The 24212-nt window shown below is 37.2% G+C and overlaps 3 protein-coding genes and 1 long non-coding RNA gene across 5 annotated transcripts; 2 read left to right on the plus strand and 2 right to left on the minus strand.

Annotated features, from left to right (window-relative positions):
* Positions 1 to 2562: 2562 nt before the first annotated feature.
* Positions 2563 to 6939, plus strand: LOC107658112 (synaptoporin-like). The gene is made up of 5 exons (XM_016446560.1): positions 2563 to 2659; positions 4198 to 4316; positions 5162 to 5360; positions 5510 to 5701; positions 6585 to 6939. The coding sequence occupies exons 1-5, from the start codon at positions 2636 to 2638 to the stop codon at positions 6900 to 6902; spliced, it is 852 nt and encodes a 283-aa protein (XP_016302046.1). The 5' UTR covers positions 2563 to 2635; the 3' UTR covers positions 6903 to 6939.
* A 1397-nt stretch (positions 6940 to 8336) lies between these two features.
* Positions 8337 to 9016, plus strand: LOC107658122 (uncharacterized). Its single transcript, XR_001630750.1, has 3 exons — positions 8337 to 8420; positions 8509 to 8602; positions 8747 to 9016. It is a non-coding gene; the product is annotated as an uncharacterized LOC107658122 (long non-coding RNA).
* A 6834-nt stretch (positions 9017 to 15850) lies between these two features.
* Positions 15851 to 17973, minus strand: LOC107658020 (green-sensitive opsin-2). Its single transcript, XM_016446399.1, has 5 exons — positions 17500 to 17973; positions 17114 to 17282; positions 16668 to 16833; positions 16326 to 16565; positions 15851 to 16215 (listed from the first exon to the last, which is right to left on the minus strand). Exons 1-5 carry the CDS (start codon positions 17858 to 17860, stop codon positions 16102 to 16104), a joined length of 1050 nt encoding a protein of 349 aa, XP_016301885.1. The 5' UTR covers positions 17861 to 17973; the 3' UTR covers positions 15851 to 16101.
* Positions 17974 to 20978: 3005 nt separating this feature from the next.
* On the minus strand, positions 20979 to 23672 carry LOC107658029 (green-sensitive opsin-3). 2 transcript variants are annotated; one of them, XM_016446419.1, is made up of 5 exons: positions 23230 to 23672; positions 22954 to 23122; positions 21607 to 21772; positions 21274 to 21513; positions 20979 to 21143 (listed from the first exon to the last, which is right to left on the minus strand). In XM_016446419.1, the coding sequence occupies exons 1-5, from the start codon at positions 23588 to 23590 to the stop codon at positions 21030 to 21032; spliced, it is 1050 nt and encodes a 349-aa protein (XP_016301905.1). In that variant the 5' UTR covers positions 23591 to 23672; the 3' UTR covers positions 20979 to 21029. The 2 variants fall into 2 exon arrangements, with proteins under 2 accessions (XP_016301905.1, XP_016301897.1); XM_016446411.1 differs by lacking the exons at positions 22954 to 23122; positions 23230 to 23672 and adding exons at positions 22116 to 22284; positions 22392 to 22826.
* Positions 23673 to 24212: the final 540 nt, after the last annotated feature.

Here is a 24212-nt window from a genome sequence, read left to right on the forward strand (position 1 = left end):
GGCTCGCAATCGCCTAAACGAGTCGTCAGGAATTTGAATCTTATTCTGTTACGGCTCTACGTCACGAAGTAACACATTTGCATAATGTCCGCCCATGTTCTACATCGCCAACTTGCCCGCCCACAAACAGTAAAATTTCTGTGTGGTTAACATCATGTCGAGAAGACTCTGTATAGTACGCTGTGAGAGTAAATTTGTTTTATCACATCTTATAATTACCACAAACTTGTTAACACTTGACACTTACCACTGAGAAACGTCCTGCTCCAGTCGTGCTTGCGAATCAGTCTCTTGTCGATCAGCCAGTTCAAACGTTTCATCATCACACTCCGACTCGAATTGGTAAAGTACAATAGATACCATGTTTTCTACTGACAAGTCTCCAGGGCTGTTATTGCTTCATGGCAATGGGCGTTTCTTTCCGACACGCGCTGTACGCGGTAGACCAATCCAGAGCCAATCTCTCTACGGCTCTGGACCAATCACAAAGGACTACGCCCTCTGACCAATCACAGCAGCGAGGGCTCACGGAAAGGAGGGGTTTAGAGTGACTGATTCTTTGAACTGCTTTGCACGAGTCGTTAACGAATAATTTAGAAATGAGGTAAAATTAAATCTATTTTTTGAGAAAACTAACGTGTTTTTTGACCTTGCATGCAGGTAAACCTGTTTTAGGAGACTCATAACACAATATTAGCAACCTTAAAAATGGCATAATAGGGGCACTTTAAAGTATGTTTTTTTAAACAAAGCAGCTGATATTTGCCATAGCGACAGCTAGAAGCTAGTGGACTGCCGAGTCGCTTTCACTCCAGAATGGCAGAAGCGCAGGGCTGCTGCTGGGCGCCGCTGTTGCAATGGAACGTTCTATTGGCTTTCACTTCTTGTCAGTATAAGTTCTTTGCTAGAACTGCGGTCCTGAAACTGCAGCCTCCAGTTGTGCAGGAACACTACTGGCTTTAAATGCATTTCAAACACAACAGCCCTCCTAGTGGAGAATTAAAGTAACTGCACCTTTTAACTCAAGAGGCATATACAGTATGAAAAAGAAAGCACAGAGAAGTCACAGGAGTGATAATGGAGTATTAAGTAGCCCGTGAATATAAGAGGGTTCGACACTCTTATAAGAATAATAATTAAAATACATAAATCAATATTTAAATTTAAAATAGCAACTATGGATTCTGAACGTTTGAATGAATAGCATGCAGGAGACCACTTCGAACAGCAGATGGCAGCATCGTATAACAACATAACACGTAACTCAAAGAGTATGATGTGGAAGCTCTTTCTTTCTCTTTCTTTCTTTCTTTCTTTCTTTCTTTCTTTCTTTCTTTCTTTCTTTCTTTCTTTCTTTCTTTTGCGAATGTGTTCTAGGGTTTCATTATGACTCTCTAATTATCTCTTCGCTCTGAAAATGAGCTTTTTACTGATCAAAGGAACTATTCTAAGATCTTCTGAAGCCACCAATGCCTGCTTTGTTTGGTACTTTCAGGGCACCGTTCTTTATTCATAACTTGCGTTTATAATAGCTGAAGGAAGACAAGGTGGCGGTATACAGGAGAGAAACATGAGAGAAACATTCCACATTTCATTAATGACACCTATATATGTTTTTTTTAATTAAATTAATATTTAAGTTAATTTTGATCACAAATCTTGCCAGCATAATTAAATAGCTTCTTGGACTGTTATAATTCTCCTTAATCATTCACATTCACAGACCAGATATTTAGTCTTGAAGCTGTCAAAAATATGCAGGGAAAAATTAATTTACCAACAGTCTAGATACCACTGTAATCATTTGCAATAATTAATGAAAATAGAGGGCCATTCCTGTGGCAGATTTATTGTTTATAATCATAATTATTTATGTCCCGCATGTAAAATTTTCTAAGATGGCGCCAACGCTGATGGCTGCCTCCGTGGCGTGCTCTGCAGTTGTTTTTATGCTTTTGTTAGTTTGTCCTGTCTTTAGTTATATCCCTGCAATCAGTTTCACCAGAGACGAATTGCTGGACATTCGGAGGTACACACCACCCGATATTTCACCGGTTTTTGATTATTCTGATGTTTTGCTGGACATTGTTGTCGGGGGAGCTGCGACGCTGATCAAACGCTTCAGGACGCGCAGACGGGGGAAGCGAGCCGGGACGCTCGTCAAGCTCAGACAGCGCGGATTCAGGACGCCGTTGCCAAGCATCCATCTGGCAAAAAGCTCATTCTGATTCTGATTCTGATTCTGAAAACACTGAGGTAATGGCTGTAATGTGCCCAATACATCTGTTAAGGATTACGTAATGTGAAGGTGATCTAGATTATTACATTCTTAATTGTATATTTTTCAGTGACTGAGTCCGAGTGTATGTACAGAATATGTGCATAGTTACATACACATGTGCAATAGTTCTCCGTGTATTATCATGTGTGCACCTTATTATGTGCATCTCTGTGTGTGTGTGTGTGTGTGTGTGTGTACATGTGTGACACAGAGCAGACACACACATTGCCAGTTTCCCTTGTAGAAGCATCTCCATGGTGTTCACTCATTCACTATCTCTGGGCTTAGCTGGCAGAGGAGCTCAACACTCCTTCATAGACAGACACACAAGCTGATGCTTAATCCGTTTCATCAATGTGTATGGTCATATTTGCTCCGGTAAGACCTCTCTTTTTCTAAAACCTTCAAGTAATGATTCATTTTAAAGCATTAGGAATTGTATTTCACCAAGATTCGTTGGCACAATTATACCACTTATTTAAAACATTGCTTAGCTAACTGAGCTAAAATCAAATATTTATTGTTTATTTTTTATTATAATTTTTTTGTATTTGTATTTTTCTCTATTTAACACTAACTGGATAGAAATATAATATGATTTGAAAGTGTGTCAGTATGTAATTGGTTTTGCTCATAATTTGACAGTCACAAGATAAAGTATTTAATGAAAGTAAAGTTCTGACAGTATTTTGTGCAGGTTCTCATGGTTGCATTCTCAAAATAGTGTTTAAATGCATGCAAATATGACTATCAGGAATTAGGTTTAATTATTAGCTGCTCTTTGGGGTCGCAGCGTTGGCTCCCTGTTTGTAGTCTCTCTCGCTTGAATAATTCATCTGCTCTTGTTGAAATGTGCAAAAGATCGATGTCATCCAGCTTTTTGACAGACTTTAATGATGAATCTGAGTTGAGCTAAATGCAGCATGATTGCATATTTGTAACGTGCACGTACTATATATGTATGCATATTTATGTAAATATGAGGTCATTAGTGTGTATATATATATATATGTTTGTGTGTGTTTCTGGGTGTGCTGGCAACCCCTGGGTAACCTTTGCATAATTCACTGGGTCTCATCAGAGACTCATCAAAGAAGAAACCTATTTTCTTCTTTGCTTCATCTGTTCTGTGTATGCATAGTCTAAAGACATTAGTATATGTTATATGGGATGTCTATACATATGATATTGATTAACTATTCACACAATTCCAAAGCAATTTTCATATAGTCTGGAGAAAGGAATAACATAATACATTTTTAAAAACTCTCCATTCTTCTGTGTCTTCTTTTGACACACACAGACCCACACACTCATAGCATAAGTATATCAGACTGTATTTAATTAATATACGCAGTGAAAGCATTAAATCTTAATTGAAATGGCCTGCTTCCTTTTAACTGCTGTATCATATTATCAAGAACAGAAAGAGAGGAAGGGATTGGGGGAGAGAATAGCAGGAGACTTGGACACATTTCTTATCAAACACCTGTGTCCAAAGAGAATAAAGCCCTGGCACTTGTCCAGTAAACCTCCAGCCCTTTCACTCATTATGCCAAACGCAATACTGAACCGGTGAAAAATATTCAAATCGTGTCAGACCAACGTGTTAGTGCCTGGCATCCAGGTAGAGAGTAACTGCAAGAGTTAGTGCACTTAAAAAGCATCTGTGTCTAATTTTGCACGATTAATTGTGCAGCAGTTGGATGAGAGGTCATTTAAATGGACCTTAAATCAGAAAACGAGGATAATTAAAACTGAATGTTTTAATGTTCTGTGAGGTTAATTTGTCTTGACTTTGTGTGATGAAGTAAAGCTGCTGATAGAGAGTCAAGAGAGCTGATCTTTGTCCCCTTCACATATAGGCTTATATCATCAGGGCTTTTCATTAATATTTTGCTTTTTTTCTCCCACAGCTTTTTGCTGTTTTAGCATTTGCAACATGTGGGGGATATTCTGGCCAGATAATGGTTAAAGTAGAATGTTTTGACAAAACCCAAAACAACATCAGCATCAGTTTCAACTACCCATTCCGGTAAGTGTTCTTAATTACCACAAACACAATTTAAGTATTATTCTGCATGCTGTACTGTAAATATGTATTATCAGTTTACTTAAAAAGACTTGATTTAATATTTTTGGATTGGTTTGGTTTTATTAAGTCAAAGAAATTCCTACAAAATTATAAGACTAATTTAACCTTCACAATGAAAGTATTGTTTAATGGTGCGCTCAGTAATTTCTTTACTCATTATTATTTTTAGACATAAATAAATAAATAGTTCTAATAAAAGTGGTTTAATTTAGAGCTGGTCTGTATTATTTTAGTATTATTTATATGCAATTATAATATTTATTAATATTTTCAACTAGCTTTTAGATTTTCAGTTTTCATTTTAATTTTAGTTTTTGTTATGTCCTTTTGTCATCTATCTGTCTGTCTATCTATCTATCTATCTATCTATCTATTTGGTAACACTTTAGAATAGGGAACACTTATTCACTATTAACTACAACTTTTCCCTCAATAAATTCCTAATTTGCTGCTTATTAATAGTTAGTAAGGTAGTTGTTAAGTTTAGGTATTGGGTAGGATTAGGGATGTAGAATAAGGTCATGTAGAATAAGGCATTAATATGTGCTTAATTAGTACTAATAAATGGCTACTTGTAGAATAAATTAATCATAGCTAACTACCAAATACGTATAATGCCGTCAGTAACTGTAGTTGAAGTGAGTGACTATTTTTAGAAGATATTTGACATTATTAGTGGCATCCCATTGTCACAGTCTCGGCTTTTAAAGATTACAAAAAGAAATGAAAAGAAGATGTGCTTTAAACATGTTAAAGTAGCAAATTCCTATGTTGTCTCTTCCCAGACTGCAACAGGTCCACTTCAGTGCTCCTCTATGTGAAGGAACCAGGAAAGAGACTCTCTTTCTGGAAGGGGATTATGCTTCATCTGCACAGTTCTTCGTCACTGTGGCCGTCCTGGCTTTTCTCTATTCCCTTTTGGCCACAATTGTTTACTTCTTCTACCAGAACAAATACAGAGAGAAGAACAGAGGTCCAGTAGTTGTGAGTGTATTTCAGAATTTCTGTAAGAAATGTACGCTGTAAAAAGAAAATTCTGAGAGCACATACTGTGCTGAAAAGCTCAATATAACTCAATTGAATCGTCAAGACCCTCTTTCTGTTTATACTCTTCTTATTTTCTATCTCCATAGGATTTCTTGGTGACTTTAGTGTTCTCTAGCCTGTGGCTGGTAAGCTCAATTGCCTGGGCTAAAACTCTGTCTGGGGTGAAGACAGTCACTGATGTGCATCAAATCCTGCTGTTAATGTCTGCTTGCAGAGCCCAAGAGAACTTATGTGAGGTCTTGCAGGAGCCCATCTGGACAAATCTCAACATGTCTGTGGTGAGTAGATTATTTTTCCACAGTATTGATATGGGAAATGAAAAATCATAGAAATTCATTAGCAATTGACATATACTACCATTTAAAAGTATGGGGTCAGTAATAGTTTTATTTTGCAAAGATGCATTTTTGCAAAATAATGCAAAAATGATAAATTAGTTGGCAATGCTGTTCTTATGAACTCTGTATTAAAGATTCCTGACAAAAAGTATCACGGTTTGCACAAAAATAAAAATTGTAGAAATATTCAAATAATAAGCAGTTTTCATCATTGATAATAAGAAATGTTTTCATTTTCACTAAATCAGCATATTAGAATGATTTCTGAAGACACTAAAGACTGCTGAAAATTCAGCATAGCCGTCACAGGAATACATTACATTTTACAATATATTAAAACGGCAAACAGTTATTTGAAATTGTATTAACGTTTCACAGTATTATTGTTTTAACTGGATTTTTGCAATTATTTTTGTATAATACATGCAGCATTGGAGAACATTAGAAACTTTTTTCAAGCACTTTTTTCACAAAGACAAAAATACTTTTTAACACCAAATGTTTGAACAGAAGTGAACATTTTTATATGCATAATTATGTGGGCTTCACATAATTTGGCACCAACAAGAACACCACAAAAGCCTAGCAACCACCCTAGAACCCCCTACAAACCACGCAACACCATCCTATCAACAACATAGAAACAATCCACAACAGCCTAGCAACTGCTTTCAGACTTTTTAATGGTTTTAAAAATGTTTTAAACTTTCACGCAAGGCTTAGCCAGTATAAGTATGTCTTGACAAATTTCTTTTGCTATAAAAATGACCAATTTACAACTAGAAATGATTACATTCCATAATTCATCCTTGTCTGCTTACAGGCCTTTGGTTTTTTGAACTTCTTCCTTTGGGCTGGTAATATTTGGTTTGCCTACAAAGAGACAGGTTTGCATAAGTCCATTCAGCGCTATCCCTCCAGAACTCCCTCTGAGAAACGTGGCAGCTTCAGGCAATACAGTCAAACCAGTTTTGATCAATCCGGAGCTGGTTTTGGCCAGAGGCTCTACAACCAGGGGAGTTTTGACTTATCAAGCGGAGGCTTCAGCCTACCCCAAACCAATCTTGGACAGCCGATGCTGTACCAACAGGTGGGGAGTCCCACATCCAGAGGCCCTCTCATATTTGTTAATGAGATGTGAGAGAGAGTGTGAGTGTGGAGCAGAGAAAGAAAAGAGAAGAGAAACACTGTTGTTTTCTCAGCCATAACACAGATAATTTGTCGTTGTGAATTTGATATTTCTATCACGTGATGTAGAAATTGTGACATTTTTGTAGATATCAGTCTGCATACTGTTATTTATGTTTACTGTATAATTAAGTGCCATTGAATTGAAAGCTCTACCTTGATATAGTATATAACCTTTTCTGCATATTTATAAAAATATATGCACACATATATAGACATATACATATGCATATGAACAAATGAATTTACCATGTCAGATATGGCTTTTGATAATTTGTGATATTTTTGAAGTATTTAAATGGCATTTAGCATAGTATCCCTATACATTCTAATAGTCTATGCTTTGTGTTTAAATATTTTCTGCACAAAAGTGCAGTGGCAGTACCATGGTCACATTGGATGGCAATACAATGGTACTTTGATATAGCCTACATTTTGAAATGCCATTTATTTGTTAGCTTTCCCAAGGTATTTTAAAGAATAACATGGTATCATGATAGTGTCAGACAAGATATGGTGTTCTTTTTGTTATGTTTTCTGCTATGAATAATGATTAATTACCAGTAGACGCCTGGGAAAAGCAAATGGCTTGCGTCTGCCTTGAGACTGGCATGGAAACCCTGTGGACCGAGAATGATGTCCAGTCGGAGATCTTTTTAATGAATCATTTTGTCTAACCATACACAGTGTTCAGTGAAATGCATGCAAAAAGATTAGATAAAATCCAACGCAGTAAAGTCAGTCTGTTGTTCAAGTTTATTGTAGCATTCAAAATTGTACAAATGTTACTATGTAACACTGACTGCGTCATAAAATTAAGTATAATAAATATATTCTTATTCCTCTAAATGGCTGTTTTGTGTATTTCATCATGTCAAATGCTACCATTACCAATTCCGATAGTTCCTGGGAAAACAATGAATGTTAAATGAACAATCTTAGTAGAAATTACAACAAGTAACACAGAAACAGCCCCATTTGGGGACTTATAGTGTATTATCTTTTATTCTGTCAGTGCTTGTGCACTTTCTTTGTTTGCAGCATCTTTTACAAAAGAGACAACCTCCATGGCTGAAGCTACTTGTTTTCCCCATTAAGCCTTGTAATGAAGGGGTGTAAGGGAGCAATTAGGATCTTTTGGCCTGTCAGAGCCCTATCAGAACCATGTGGTTAACATCTCTATATCTGCAGAGTATATCCAGCACTGCAGTGAAGCTAACCGCTTGCAGCTGCCTAGGATCCAAATTGCAGCTTTTAGGTGATCATGAGATTTTAGCCACTGGCATGTTGCTTGTGCCAAATTAAAGGTTACCACTGAGAATCTCTACAGCTGTTCAATTACAGGCCTTGTACTAAAAGAGTGCAATGAGCGTGATTTAAAGTGCTTGGTAGAAAACAGAGAGAAATGACTATGGAAAGGCAGTAATGCATATATACTTTTGATTAACAGGTGTCAAACAAGATGTGCATTGTAAATATTGCCAGTATTTTTTTTCCTTTACAATATGTAACTATTTCTTAAACTGTAAATACTAACTGATGGCACCCATTCACTGCAGAGGATCCATTGGTGAGCAAGTGATTTAATGCTACATTTGTTCAAATCGGTTTTGATGAAGAGACAAAGTCTTCTACATCTTGGATGGCCTAAGGGTGAGTTTTTTTTAAATTAATATTTATTTATTTTTTGGGGTGAACTATTCCTTTAAAGAGCACTTACATAGTCAGGTAATTTCATAATGGAAGATTTAACATCTTACATGGTGATGTCGCAGTGGCAATTATGTTTTACTCTAGGGGACGCAGTCTAAGCTAATCATGGACTCAGCCGAGCAAATAAAAAGATGCCATGGTGTTTGATATTAGGAGGTACAAGTGTCCATGAAGAGGAGGCTGGACTTACCCTCGCTGTTCCTCTACTGCAGTCCAGTTTTTGTCATTCTGTTCATCCATCTGTCACTTCTGGCTCTTAGACAGGGTCATGGTCATAGGCTTAAAGATAAAACATACAGTAAAGCTACATACAGTACATGAGTTTAATTGCAGTCACCACCATCTATTACCCAAAACCACAAATAAATGCTTGTCCTGATTTATAGAAGTAATTATTCCAGTAACTACCGTAGTACACAGAGTAGAATTTAAAATCCACAGACTACAAAACTGTATGCATTTAACTTCAAAGCAATATCTAAACATTACAGAATTGTACTTTGAAATAGGTTTAAAAATATGAATTTCTATAATTTTCCAAGAAGAAAAAGGTGATATCATATCAGGGAAGTGATTTTTAAAATTTTTTTTTTAATCGTGACTCAGGATTAAGACGCCGGGCTTTTTACAGTCTCAATATCGACTCATCTATATTTTATTTTATATTCATGTTTAATTTTAAATTATGACATTTTCACTTAGCAGCCAAATCAAATACAAATACAAATTTTTACCAACAAATAATAAACGCATGTAAAACAATAAACTATCAAATACATGCACACATAATCACCTACACAATGGGGCAAATGCTGTGCATAGCATAGCAGGATGCTGGCATAAATGGACATCTTTCACAGAAGGGGATGAGAAATTATAAAAGCTTTTTTCACTTTCCAGTTCCTGCTGCTCTACTATCACCATGTTTCTTGTCCTTTACACAAATCCTCTTACAAGGTTCATATGCATCCCATACCTTTTGCATCTTTGTGTTTTACTGTTTAATTGCTGCTGACAAGACTTTAATCTTAATTCTTCTCTAATCAGTGTCAAACTTTGAATGTTGAGTTTAAAACTGTTTATCTAGGTAAGTGTCTTCACATGTGACAAAAATTCTGTTATTATGTACAATACTCACCTCCATGCCTTTTTAACCCTCTACGACTTTCTTTCCTCCTCTCCAAGGGTCAGGTTATTGTTTTAGACTTTTGAAGGTTTTGTTCATAGAAAGTGGTATGAATGCTTTTTTGTCTGTGTGAAAAACTGGAAAAGAAGACCGCTTTATTAGACATGGTCAATTATGTATGTTATATAGTATATACTGTATAGTCAATTATATAGTATCCACTGTAATTTCCACCTGCCACCTAGAGGTGTCGCAAAGGGAATGCTAGTAATGTGAATGTCTGAAGGCTACAACTCTCTCCTCAGAAAAAGTGGCAGCTAATACAGGTTTTGTTCTTAACAGAACAGATGTCTTTCCGCTCAGTCAGTCAACAGCATAAAAACAACAACAACAAAGAATTCAATCAAACAACTAACAGAAATAAAACTGATTGCTTAGAAATATAAATAGTTTAGTGATGGAAACATAAACGAAACCATTGTTGAAACTAACTGAAACTGAAGTGAAATAGAGTAATTTGAAAACCATATAAAAATAAAAACAAATCTAAAACACGAGAAATTATTTTGTATGAAAGTAGATGGAAACTAGTGTCAGATTGCCTTTCAAAGCACCATTACATTAGGCCTATGTCTAATAATCTAGACTAGAACAAATTCAAACTTTAGACATAACCAAACATTTAATAATTCTTCTGCAGTGCCATTTATGAACGTATGGCTGCTTTATTAGTAAATGACTCTGCCATGGTGTGTGCAGATATGCATTTACAATCGGTGATAAAAAAAGTTGTTTCTTGGTAATATTCAGCCTCAAATGTGTTTTAGCTTCCCTCTATACTAACACATAGCCTATTTAAGAGCATGGTATTAGTTTGATTCTTGTCAATCCCAACAGTGGGACAGGTTTTTCAACTGCCTCCCTGACCATTAGTGCAAAAAACCAACAACATCACCATAATTACAGTCATTTCATTAATTTCAGGTAATTACTTTGTTTCCACCATACCAGATCGCTAGAGGATTGTTTTATATTAGCTGCAAAGATTCCTACTCGTGAATATCCAGACTCTGAATATTTTTGTACTAACAAGCCTGGTGTCACAATACTGAAGATTTGAATCTGTGTGTGTGTGTGTGTGTGTGTGTAATTTGAGAAGTGCAGTGAAGTTATGATGTTGGGAATAGATAATTTATACAGATCTGGGGTCTCATTTATAAAACTCTCCGTAGATTTCTAAAAGTGTACATAGGCACAAAAGCTAGATTTTGCGTACGCTCAAAAGTTTTCAGATTTATAAAACCATGCCTACGCCAGAACCTGCGCAAAAAATCCCTTTCCCCCGGTCAGGGGAAGATTGTGCGTACATGCATCTCCACCCCGACTCCTCCCCGAAATCACCATATATGGAGCTTACAACGCCTAGTTTTACTATGCATAACCTCATCTGCATATCATTTCTATGCATATTCCCATCCACGTGACACCATGTTTAACACCGTCAAAGGTACAAGACATTAAGGAAATATGAGATACGGACTATAAATGCCATTTGTGACATACACATTAATTTATTGCTAAAATCATCCGGTATCCTTGTTACAGTATATTGTTTTAGAATAAATATATCAAATATCCATAAAAAACTGTAATTAGAAAATAGTTCTCAGAAAAAATAATTTAGAATAGAGTTGATCTAATTCATTTCCACTGGCCCAATAATATTTCAATTGTTTTAAAAAATTCAAATTAAATGAAATTAATGCAGTTTTACTGATAAGGTGAACATCGTTTAGCTATTTTTAGTGGAAAAATAGGCCTATATTTATTGCAGTGTGAATACAATTATCTGACTCTGCACGTCATTGACAAATGATTTTAAAGGGGTCATATGATGCGATTTCAGGTTTTCCTTTCTCTTTGGAGTGTTACAAGCTGTTCGTGAATAGATAAGATCCATAAAGTTGCAAAGACTAAAGTCTCAAACCCAAAGTGATATTCTTTATAAAAGTTAAGACTCGTCCACGCCCTCCTAAAGCACCTCGTTTAAACAGGCCCCCACATGTCTACGTCACTGTGTGGGAAAATTTGCATAACACCGCCCAAATGTATACGCAAAGAAAGAAGGCGTAACTATAATTCTCACTGTAGTATTGTTGTTGCCGCCGCCGCCATGTCCTGGAGACACTGTGTGTTTCGTTATAAAAGCGAACGTACTTTATTTGGTCTTCCAAAAGAGGACACAACTAGAAATCAACAGTTAAGTTGTATTTACAACACTGTTCCAGAACAGTTCAAACCAAATATTCAGATGTGTGCAACGCATTTTACGGAGGAGGAGGACTGTTTCCTGGGAGAGTAGTCCACAATGCCTCAATACTCAATACTGCACAATACTCAATGTAGAGTAGCGCTTGTTGTTTGTCGTTTCTCCGATCACAAATGCAGTCCTGGTTTTATGTCATCGCGGTGCGATGCAACGCAACGCGTAAAAAGACAGTATAAGTAATTATAATCAGTATGTCCCAGCTAGATGCAACAAATGCCTCGTTTATAATGGGTTTTATTGGTTTTGTCTTGTGGCGCCGGGACGCCTGCCTATATATTAAAGAATGGTTAATATATTATTATATTAATCAATTTAATATAACGTGCGACCAGTTGACTAGAAAAATCTTTACTCGGGACAGGCATACTTAGCACAAGGAAGCGCTCCATTTTTAAAATAAAATGCTATAATGACATTACGAAAAGTGCGACAGCTGCAAATCACGTCTTTATTGCATTGCACGAGTTATGCATGCGTAAGGAGTCAAATGTTTTTTTTTTCTTTCTTTTTTTTTATTATCATCTTAAATACAATAGGCTATAGTATATAACTGAGCCAGGAAAAAAATCTGTGGGGGTGCTATGGGGGTGCTTTTGTCTTTCTTGGGGGTGCTGAAGCACCCGCTAGCCCCTCCCTAGCGCCGTCCATGCTCATAACATGAGATGTGCAGTTTACGTTAAAGATAAATTATTGTGCACCTATAGCACTCCTCGCTGTCATTAAAAGATAACATACCACAGGAAAAGTAATCAAGCGCCTCCACTACAAATAGGCTGTCTAAATTCATATAATTTTGGTTTAACTTCTGCTGACTTTATGTAATTTCAGTGCTGTATATGTATATGATGAAATGTATATGATGAAATGAAAACAGTTTAAAATCGTTGTTTACTTAATTACTTTTCTTTCTCCAGGAAAAAAAGTCCGTACGCATGGGTCAGAGGTTGCGTGCAGGTGCGCAAATTTTCCCGTCAAGTTTGTTTTTTATAAATCCCACCTTTTGCATAGTGGCGTAAGCCTCTTTCAGGGCAGGTTTTGTGCGTACGCAACGGTTATAAATGAGGCCCCAGAACCCTCAGCAATTGAAGGCACTATGGAAGAAAACATGAGATTTGCAAATGGAATTTTCAAAAAACATTTAAGATTTTTAGGCCAAGCATATTTAAGCAAATTGTCCTCTCTAGGGCTGCATATTGATTGTTTATCTAGGATATTTTACCATCTACAAAATATATACAGAACTTATAACTTGGACAGGACTGCTTGTAAATGTACTGCACGCTTCTCTCACCATGAGGGAGAAACCAATTACTGTAGTTTAAACCCATAATTCCTTTAGCCAGAGCAGCCAGGTTAGTGTACCACAGCTGGGTGAACACCTTGCAAATTGGCTTAAGCAGATCTTTGTCTTATCTTTATCTTGTTGAGTCGTGCCCACTGAGAAGTCAATGCCATTCCTACTACCAGAGCCTGATCTCGTAATCCTTTTAGAGTCAGTTGTGTCAATGCTCGATGAGTGACACTTAGACGACATGACTGCAATGTGCAATGAGGACACCAAGGTGCAATGAGGACAGGTTATGGAGAGATAGAAACAGACAGTGAAAGCAAAATATGCATTAACATTATCAACACAAATATACAGCAACAAATGGAAATTTTGATTGTAAAGCGAAATTAGGTACGGGGATAATACATATGTAGACAAATTCCTGTTTTTCGGTTGTTGACAGTTGAGGATTTATTATCTCCAAGAGGATTCTTGCTGCATTCAGATAAATAAGATAAATAAGATAAATAAGATTAAAATGCTACAATAAAGCAGAGTTTTTAGAAGTAAATGACTTCATAAAATGCTTACAAAAGACACTTAGTGAGTCAAATGTTAGAAATAAGCATTTAATCCAGTGCATACTGTTTGTTGAGCACATCAAAAGGTCGAATAGGTAGCAATGACCAAATGAAAATGATAGCGAGAACACTGTGTACTTTAAGAGTGAATTTTGTCTTAATGTTGGAGGCCAATTGTCATTTTAACAAAGGCAGCAGTTGGCCGAAGAGATTAAAGGTATTGTAATCATTATGCCTTCTTCATTTCAAAACAGTCCTGCTGTTAGGGCAGCATTTATATACTGCAAATGTAACCTTAATGACATGGTAGTTTGCTGCCCTGTCAAGCTGCTTGAAGCAACACGTGCTGTTATGCTCTCATGAACGTCATAGCCTTGCCACTGAACATCCTTTCTGAGAATCAGGATTAGTGGCTTACTGCCATGATTACTGATATCATTTTCTGGAGAAAAAGTATAGGAGAACAGACATCACTGAAAATATAAGACAATTATTATTTAAAAATTATCTATGTAGACCAGAAAGAAAATGAGATGTCAAATATAAAAAAGTGAATTAGAAATGTCCATTACAGGAATTTAAGTTTGTTTAATATTGAAAATTCTAGTATCATTAACCCACTTGAAGGCTTGCTGTATATTTTTCCTAGTTTGAATGCTTGAAAAATCTTTCAAACTGCCTGATTGTAACCATGGATTTTCCATTTTCTCCAATGACCGTGAATTTAACGGTAAAAAACTGTAAAAATGCTACAGTAAAAACCTGTTAAATGGTTAATGGTAAATTCCCTTACTATATACGGTGAAAAACTGTATTGGACATTACATGTGAAAAAGACCGTATAATTTACAGTGAATAACCGTAAATTGACATTCCCAGAATTCCCTGCGTTACATTTCAAATTTGATGTGTTTCTTTTTGTTGTTGAAATAACTATGTTTTTTTCTTTGTTTTTTCTTATCAGTTTTGTATATTAGGTTATGTTACACCTAATGTTGTTAAATGAATGTTTATTGCATTATTTCTGTTTCATGTGTGTTACCATGATGATGTTTAGGGTTTGTGTGAATGACACTGTGCACCTTCTATATATGTTTTATTTAAAAGCTGCTTGTGATGGGCTTTGGTTCATCAAGTGACTTTCTCATCACCACCTGCATTTGGTGGTTATCAGTGTATTACAAAGGTACAAAACAGATTTCAGTACTTCATTAGGTTGGTATATTAACAGTATATCAGTTAATGAAATTACGGTATTTAACTGTAAATTTAAGTTAAAACCGTAAAAACTAAAATGTTGCTACCGTATTTTTTTACAGTACAATTCCGGCAACCACAGCTGCCGTTTTTTTACCGTAAATTTTACGGAATTTTTTACAGTGTGGAGTCAAAATTACAGCCTGTATGAATACATTCTCATTAGTATACTAAATCGAACAAACAAACAACTACTAGCTACTATTTATATGAACTGTTCTATAGACTTGAAAAATATATTATTCATATACTTTTGTGGATTCCAAAAGGGTTATTTTTGACATGGACCTATGGTGTTGCTGATTCTTGTTTATATTTGAGAAAACACATTTCTGGAATTGTAGCAGTTAATGTCTGCTCAATAGCATTGTGTGTTAGTATCATGGAGGTCGCATCAGGATCTTTTGGCAGGATCAGAATGGTAGGAGAAGTTGGTGCTGATGTTCACCCTGTTTATCTCATTATAGATCACCCTGCTTCAGTCCACAATCTAGAACAATTCTAACTTAAGAATAGCGGAATTTACATATTCACTAAGGTTTTCTTAGGGGTTTCATACTGGGTCTGCCCATACTGGGTTCTTTTTCATTATTTACAAAATATATATACATTTTAGGCAAAAGATACAAATGCTAGCCCCCCCCCGTTGCATAAAAATAAAACCACAATTTCAATGTTCACTGATCACCCAATAAATACTTTTAAAGTTTGCACACATCAAATATATGTCTTCTGCGTTCACCAAGTTAATGGTGATAGTGAACACAACCAAAACTAATTCAATTTCTTTCCACCCCCTTTCTTTCTTTTTTTTTTTTTCAGATGCCCACATTGGTCAGTGACTAAAAGAACATAATCTGTGAGAGGTCCAAAAGTCTATGCTGGAGATACAGAGGACACCTCCGTCTTGCTGGTGGACACCGTTGACGACTCCTCATCGCCAAGAGGGTTCTTTCCACAGAAAAGTGTGGTCAGCATGCAGCTCCGGAACTGTAAAGAACAATGTTTCATTTTTTTATAGAGACAATAGTGAGAGAAGATAAAGTAGAAATAGAAAGGGATGTCTGGGATATGTAGGACAAATCGGATAAATGTTTAACCTGTTTGTTTAGCAGCACATAGATGATAGGGTTATATAAGGCTGAGCTCTTTGAGAAAAAGGCAGGAACAGCCATGAACTGGGCACTGAAAGCTGCTCCCTTATTAAAGAAGATCCAGGCAGCAACAGTGGCATAAGGAGTCCAAGCCACTAGGAAACCCAAAACCATCAAGATGACCATTTTTGTCACTTCCCTCTCAGCCTTCTGGGTAGATGCTGAGTCCTGCTGTTGAGCTGCAGCCTAAGAGGGTAAAATCGCCAAGGATGATTATAAGGATGTCATTTTAACATAGTATTCTAATAATTGGGAATTTACAGGGATGCTTAAATTGACATTTCATACCGCCTTGACTGTGCAAACAAGCCGTCCGTAGGTGAAGAATATTACAGTGACTGGCAATATAAAATGGCAGACGAACATGTAGATGACATATGATTCATTGTTGTATTCAGGATTCAGGGTGTAGTAGTCTGGTCCACATGAGCACTGTATTCCCTCAGGAATATATCTGTTAATGAAATGCACCTGATGTTAGAAAATGTCAGTCAGAGTAATCATAAAATTTGCTCTCTGTTGCAATTAGGCATGTAAAAACAAATTCTACTTTTAGTACAAATAATTAAAAATTAGCATAAAAGTTCAGTGTGCTCATAAAACTGTAAAAAGCCTTATTGTGCTGCTTTAAATTGAATGTATTAATAAATCTCATCAAAAAAAAAAAAAAAACCTCACATTCCACTGAAATGTTTGGACAGCAAATTGATTGCATAATGTCTTATAAGACCAACCTGGACCAGCCAACCAAAGGGGGAGCCGCACATGCCATGGCCATTACCCATGTAAATGCAATTCCTGCAGAAGCATGGCTGGAAGAGAATTTGAAACTACCCATTGGTTTGCAGACCACAATGTATCTTTCGATGGCCAGCACCACAAGTGACCAAAGGGCAACTTCACCTGTGTAGCAAATAAATGACAAAATCCATTAACACCCTACAAGGTACGTTTTCCCAAATTGCAGTCCACTGTACTTTGACATTCACCTCAAGAATTCCTCACAGCAGTCAATATAAAAAAAAAAAAAAAAAAAAAAAAAATATTTTCCTACTTTTTTTTTTTTTTTTTTTTTATCAAAAAAAAAAAAAAAAAAAAAAAAAAAAACTATTTTCCTCACCTCCAAGTGTGGCCATGAAGCCCTCAATCGCGCAGCCAGTTGGTCCCAGAGCAAAGTAGCCATTAATTGCTGTGTAGAAAGTGACCGTGAATCCAAAACAAACCATGATGGAACCAGCCACAGCCAGGTTAACCAAAATGAAGTTGAGAGGTTGTCTGAGCTTTTTGTGTTGAGCTGTAACCACCAATGTAAGGCCATTGATGGGTGCACCCAAACAGATGAGGAAGAACATGTAGACAGCAAGCACTTTAAACTGCCATGGTTCAGCTAGATAATACTGCGGATACTCGAAAGGACTCCTCACTAGACCTGTCCTGTTGGACAAGGGGACGTAGAAGTTGTTTCCCTCAGTGCCGTTCATCTTTGCCCACTAGCGATCCAGAGGGTTAAAGGGTGTAATCTGCTGTTGTGGTACTGCTGCTGCGAGTGGCTGCTCTTCACCTGCTCTTTATTTGCAAAGATGCATCAGGAGTGTTTATATATCCCTCTGAGGTTCCTTATAAGGGATAAATCCAGGAGCGTAAAATAGGGAGGGTGTTATAATGTGGGATTTGAATGATAAGAGCAGACATAATCACTCTTGGGCTAATCACCCGGTAAAGCTTTGGATCTTCGGAAGTTCTTTTGACTTTTTAGGATCATAAAAACAGTCCTTTTCACGAACAAATCGTTCAGACCTGTTTTGTGAACCTGATCAACCGATGCACTGAAATGATCTAAAAGTGAAAATGTCAAAATGCAAACTATCTATAAAAATAGCAAAACATATAGGCCTATATATTTTCTTTATTTTTATTTTGGGATGAATAGGAGCTGGACATACAACATGTAGCCTGCGCTATAGCCTACAATTTAGAGCTTTTATAGAGCTCAAAACAGTGAAAATAGGATCAAAACAATAAAACCACATGAACATCATCAACCACACAAATTCAGAAAAATCAGAGTCAAACGCATAGTTCGGAGTGAGAATATGGAGCAACATATGTCCGACCCAAAGTCCAAACGAAATTAGCCGTGAGATAAACAGTGTAATCCGTTGTAATGTGAGAGCATCCTTGTCAACCCTTGTCTCCCATTCCACAAAGCCAAGACGAGCAGGACCCCAAACGGCAAAAGGGAACACAGGACGACGTCGACAACCACCACGAAATCCACCCGTCAAAGATCCAGCCGCTCCGTCCAAAGCAACTGCGCTGCAAACATCGGCAGGTAGGCAGGCGTCAGGTGACCGCAGTGAAGATAGTTTGCGGTTCGATATTCAAATTTAGTTTGGCCCAGAAGTGCGCTGTTGTAGACATGCAAATAATATCACGTCACTCTTCATGATTTGTGAATTCATGTGAAGCGGTACAGTCCGAAATCTGTTTTTTTTTATAGTGACTCTTAATTTTTAAATGCGTAGCTATAACTCCAAAAGTTATACTGAAACCAGTGTCCTCTTGACCTGATAGATTTGTGAATGTTTTCACAGCAAAGCTCTTGTCCGTCAACCCTTTAGTAAGTCCGCTAGTCAGGAATGTGAAAAATAGGCGTGCTTCACGTTTAACGTCAATTTATAATAAACACGCAGACCGCTGAAATACAACATCACTTTTTTTTAGATTGAGCCTGATTTGTGAAAACTTTCACAATCATATTTTATCGCGTTTCAGTGTTTCTCATTGCTTTTCCCGCTTTTTTGTGTGTGTAATAATGTCATATGGTGCTGTTCCAATGAATAGCTGTCCAAGCCATTAGGTAGCCTTAAATGAGCTTATGTGTTTAAACTGTTGAGCTGTAGTTTGTCATCCAAGCTAAATGATTAACATCCAAACTAAAGCCTTTAAAGTTTTAGCCTAGGACCTGTTCCTAAGTCAAACAGCAAATTGTTCAAACTTGTTAAAGGTGACCATGATCATGGACCATGATCTTGTGAAGTTGCTGCGTGAGAGATTGTCAAAATTACATCCTCAAGAACATTGCGATGGGTAAACTTATTTACTTAACTACTACCCTTCTTGGATTCCACAAGGTAATTTGACTGACAGTAACATTATTGGACCATTAGCCAAGGTGCTGTTGTGTTTGCTCTGTCTTGTAGAGAACATTCCTGGAGTTGCATCTGTTCTGTTCTCTCTGCTTCTATGTCTGGCCAGTAGTGCTTTGTCTGAGCATCATAAAGATCACATTAAGACATTTAGGAGGAGTCAGAATGATAAGAAATGCTGATGTTCAGCCTGGTCAGCTCTTATTAAAATAAATCACACTGCTCCAAACTTGAATGTTCTGATTCAATACAAGTCAAGTTTAACCAACAGCATTGTGGCATAAAGTTGATTACCACACAAGTAATTTCATGTTCAGTCCTTAAAAACAGTATATTCTGAAATGATGACATTAGATATTGCAGTAACCAAAACCTGTTCTAACTTTATGATAGCAAAATGTACATATAAGGGGCTATTATTGTTACATACTTGGTCTGCCATTCAAAACACAATACACTTACACTCTCTAATACTCTCTCACAATACACTCTCTAACCATTAGGGAAGTCGTGGCCTAATGGTTAGAGAGTCGGACTCATAACCCAAAGGTTGTGGGTTTGAGTCTCGTACCAGCAGGGATTGTAGGTGGGGGGAGTGAATGTACAGCGCTTTCTCCCACCTTCAATACCACGACTGAGGTGCCCTTGAGCAAGGCACTGAACCCCCAACTGCTCCCCGGGCGCTGCAGCATAAATGGCTGCCCACTGCTCCGGGTGTGTGTTCATGGTTTGTGTGTGTTCACTGCTCTGTGTATGCACTTTGGATGGGTAAATGCAGAGCACTAATTCCGAGTATGGGTCACCATACTTGGCCACATGTCACGTCACTTTCACTTTTTCACTTTCACTTTCACACTTGAGGAACTTTTTGTATGTGAGGAAATTTGTATATATTCTACACTCAAAATTTGTAAACTCTATCAAAATTAAAGATAAAAAACCTTAATTAGACAATGAATGTTTGTTGGGGCATTAGCCTTAAATGGAATATGTAAATCTCATTGTCCACAATATTGCAGACAGCAGTTTTTCTTGTTGCAATGTCCAGCCTTACTGAGAGAGATGTGTTACAGATGAATTTGTTTGCATTCTAATACTACATGGATTGTGCCTTGATTTAAAAATAGAGTGTGCTCAATCTGCTAATGGTAAACTACTTTCAATAATTTGACTAATTTCATAATGAAAACAAAGACATTTTTAATGCCAATATTTATTTCTATCCATTTGTTCATTATGTACAAAATATATACACATTTTAGGCCAAAGATGCTAGCCTCCCAGTTCATACAAAAGTTCACTGATAACCCATTGCAGCCAAAAAGCCTTTTACTTATTTAACAAATATTTGTGAGTTCACCAGTTTGATGGTCATATAGTGAACACAGCCATATGAGATGCATCAACTAATTCAACTCTGTTTTTACTTATTTTCTTTTTTTTAAGATGCCGAAATTGGTCAATGGCTAAAAGAACATAATCGTGAAAGAAGTTCAAAAGTCTATGCTGGAGATACAGAGGACACCTCTGTCTTGCTGGTGGACACAGTTGATGACTCCTCATCGCCAAGAGGGTTCTTTCCACAGAAAAGTGTGGTCAGCATGCAGCTCCGGAACTGTACAGAACAATGTTTCACTTAGTACATTTTTGAGGACTTGCCACTTTTTTTTATAATTGAGAGAGTAGAGTAAATGGGATGTGCAGGATATGACTTTACATTCCGGCAATTCTGATATATGATTTACCTGTTTGTTTAGCAGCACATAAATGATAGGGTTAAATATGGATGAGCTCTTTGAGAAAAAGGCAGGAACAGCCATGAACTGAGCACTGAAAGCAGCTCCCCTATTAAAGAAGATCCAGGCAGCAACAGTGGCATAAGGGGTCCAAGCCACTAGAAAACCCAAAACCATCAGGATGACCATTTTTGTCACTTCCCTCTCAGCCTTCTGGGTAGATGTTGAGTCCTGCTGTTGAGCTGCAGCCTAAGAGGGTAAAATCACCAAGGATGATGTCATTTTAACATAGTATTCCAATAACTGGTGATTTACAAGAATGTTTAAATTTACATCTCATACCGCCTTGACTGTGCAAACAAGCCGTCCATAGGTGAAGAAGATTATGGTGACCGGAAATATGAAATGGCAGACGAACATGTAGATGACATATGATTCGTTGTTGTATTCAGGATTCAGGGTGTAGTAGTCTGGTCCACATGAGCACTGCATTCCCTCAGGAATATATCTGTTAAAGAAATTCACCTGATGTTAGGAAATGTAAAACAACTGCAATAAAACAACTGCATTTAGTAAACTGTGTACTTTTGCACAATTTTAAATATTTTCATTTAAAATCTAGCAAAATTACTAAGAATGAGAAAGCAATAAACGGTACAAAAGTTCTGTGTGTTCACCTGTGAAAAGTTTCCTTTTACTGCCATAAACTGAAAGTAAATTAACATTTATAAATATTGACCAAATTAAAAGAAAAGAAAAAGAAAATTGTTTGTTATAGTAACTACAATCTACACTCATCTATACTACAATGGAAGGCAAATTAATAATATAGTATATATTATTAGACTGACCTGGACCAGCCAACCAAAGGTGGAGCTGCACATGACAAGGCCATTATCCATGTAAATCCAATTCCTGCCAAAGCGTGGTTGGTAGAGAATTTGAAACTACCCATTGGCTTGCAGACCACAATGTATCTTTCAATGGCCAGCACCACAAGTGACCAAAGGGCAATTTGCCCTTTGAAGCAAATAAAATAGTGAAATCAGCTGCACCCAAATTACAGTACATCTCACTATATGTGATTAAAGCAGTCAGAAAACATACAGTGTAATCATTTTCCTCACCTCCAAGTGTGGCCATGAAACCCTCAATCGCGCAGCCAGTTGGTCCCAGAGCAAAGTAGCCATTAATTGCTGTGTAGAAAGTGACCGTGAATCCAAAACAAACCATGATGGCACCAGCCACAGCCAGGTTAACCAAAATGAAGTTGAGAGGTTGTCTGAGCTTTTTGTGTTGAGCTGTAACCATCAATGTAAGGCCATTGATGGGTGCACCCAAACAGATGAGGAAGAACATGTAGACAGCAAGCACTTTAAACTGCCATGGTTCAGCTAGATAATACTGCGGATACTCGAAAGGACTCCTCACTAGCCCTGTCCTGTTGGACAAGGGGATGTAGAAGTTGTTTCCCTCAGTGCCGTTCATCTTTGCCCACTAGCGATCCAGACCAGGGAGAGGATGCAATCTACTGCAGTGTACCTGCTCTTTATTTGCAAAGGTTGTGTTATATATCTGTCTGAGGTTCCTTATAAGGGATAAATCCAGGAGCATAGTAACTACAATCTACACTCATCTATACTACAATGGAAGGCAAATTAATAATATAGTATATATTATTAGACTGACCTGGACCAGCCAACCAAAGGTGGAGCTGCACATGACAAGGCCATTATCCATGTAAATCCAATTCCTGCCAAAGCGTGGTTGGTAGAGAATTTGAAACTACCCATTGGCTTGCAGACCACAATGTATCTTTCAATGGCCAGCACCACAAGTGACCAAAGGGCAATTTGCCCTTTGAAGCAAATAAAATAGTGAAATCAGCTGCACCCAAATTACAGTACATCTCACTATATGTGATTAAAGCAGTCAGAAAACATACAGTGTAATCATTTTCCTCACCTCCAAGTGTGGCCATGAAACCCTCAATCGCGCAGCCAGTTGGTCCCAGAGCAAAGTAGCCATTAATTGCTGTGTAGAAAGTGACCGTGAATCCAAAACAAACCATGATGGCACCAGCCACAGCCAGGTTAACCAAAATGAAGTTGAGAGGTTGTCTGAGCTTTTTGTGTTGAGCTGTAACCATCAATGTAAGGCCATTGATGGGTAAACCAAAACACATGAGGAAGAACATGTAGACTGCAAGCACTTTAAATTGCCATGGATCAGCTAGATAATACTGTGGATACTCGAAAGGACTCCTCACTAGCCCTGTCCTGTTGGACAAGGGGATGTAGAAGTTGTTTCCCTCAGTGCCGTTCATCTTTGCCCACTAGCGATCCAGACCAGGGAGAGGATGCAATCTACTGCAGTGTACCTGCTCTTTATTTGCAAAGGTTGTGTTATATATCTGTCTGAGGTTCCTTATAAGGGATAAATCCAGGAGCATAAGGTGGGGAGGGTGTTGCAAGGTGGGATTTAAATGATAAGAGCAGACATAATCAGTGTTGAGTTAATCACGTGAAGCTTTGGATCTTGACACTCTTTTGACATTTGAGATTTTTATATTAAGAAACTCACTTGTCAGTTCAGAGTGAGTATACACAGCACTGTATTTCATGAAAACAATGAGATTGTTGTCTGATGTATTTACACTGCTAAATACTCGTTTCTGTTTTTAGTGACAAGAACACTTAAGGGGGATTCCCTGTCAGATTTAGACGTGTAAACTGTTGTCCCATAATAGGTTATAATTCTGGTCTAATAGTTGTTAAACACACTTGTTCTGTAGCATTTTGTATTACAAAGTTGATGGAAGATTATTAGAAAATTTATTAGATTAATTACAATTAGAAATCACTCCAATGAGATGTATAGTTAGTTGCCATCAGGGTGCAAAAAACCTGGTGATGGTCAAATTGCTTCAGATGACTTTTTTTTTCCTC

This window comes from Sinocyclocheilus anshuiensis, unplaced genomic scaffold (assembly GCF_001515605.1).
Source record: "Sinocyclocheilus anshuiensis isolate Anshui unplaced genomic scaffold, SAMN03320099.WGS_v1.1 scaffold2171, whole genome shotgun sequence".
Taxonomy (NCBI): domain Eukaryota; kingdom Metazoa; phylum Chordata; class Actinopteri; order Cypriniformes; family Cyprinidae; genus Sinocyclocheilus; species Sinocyclocheilus anshuiensis.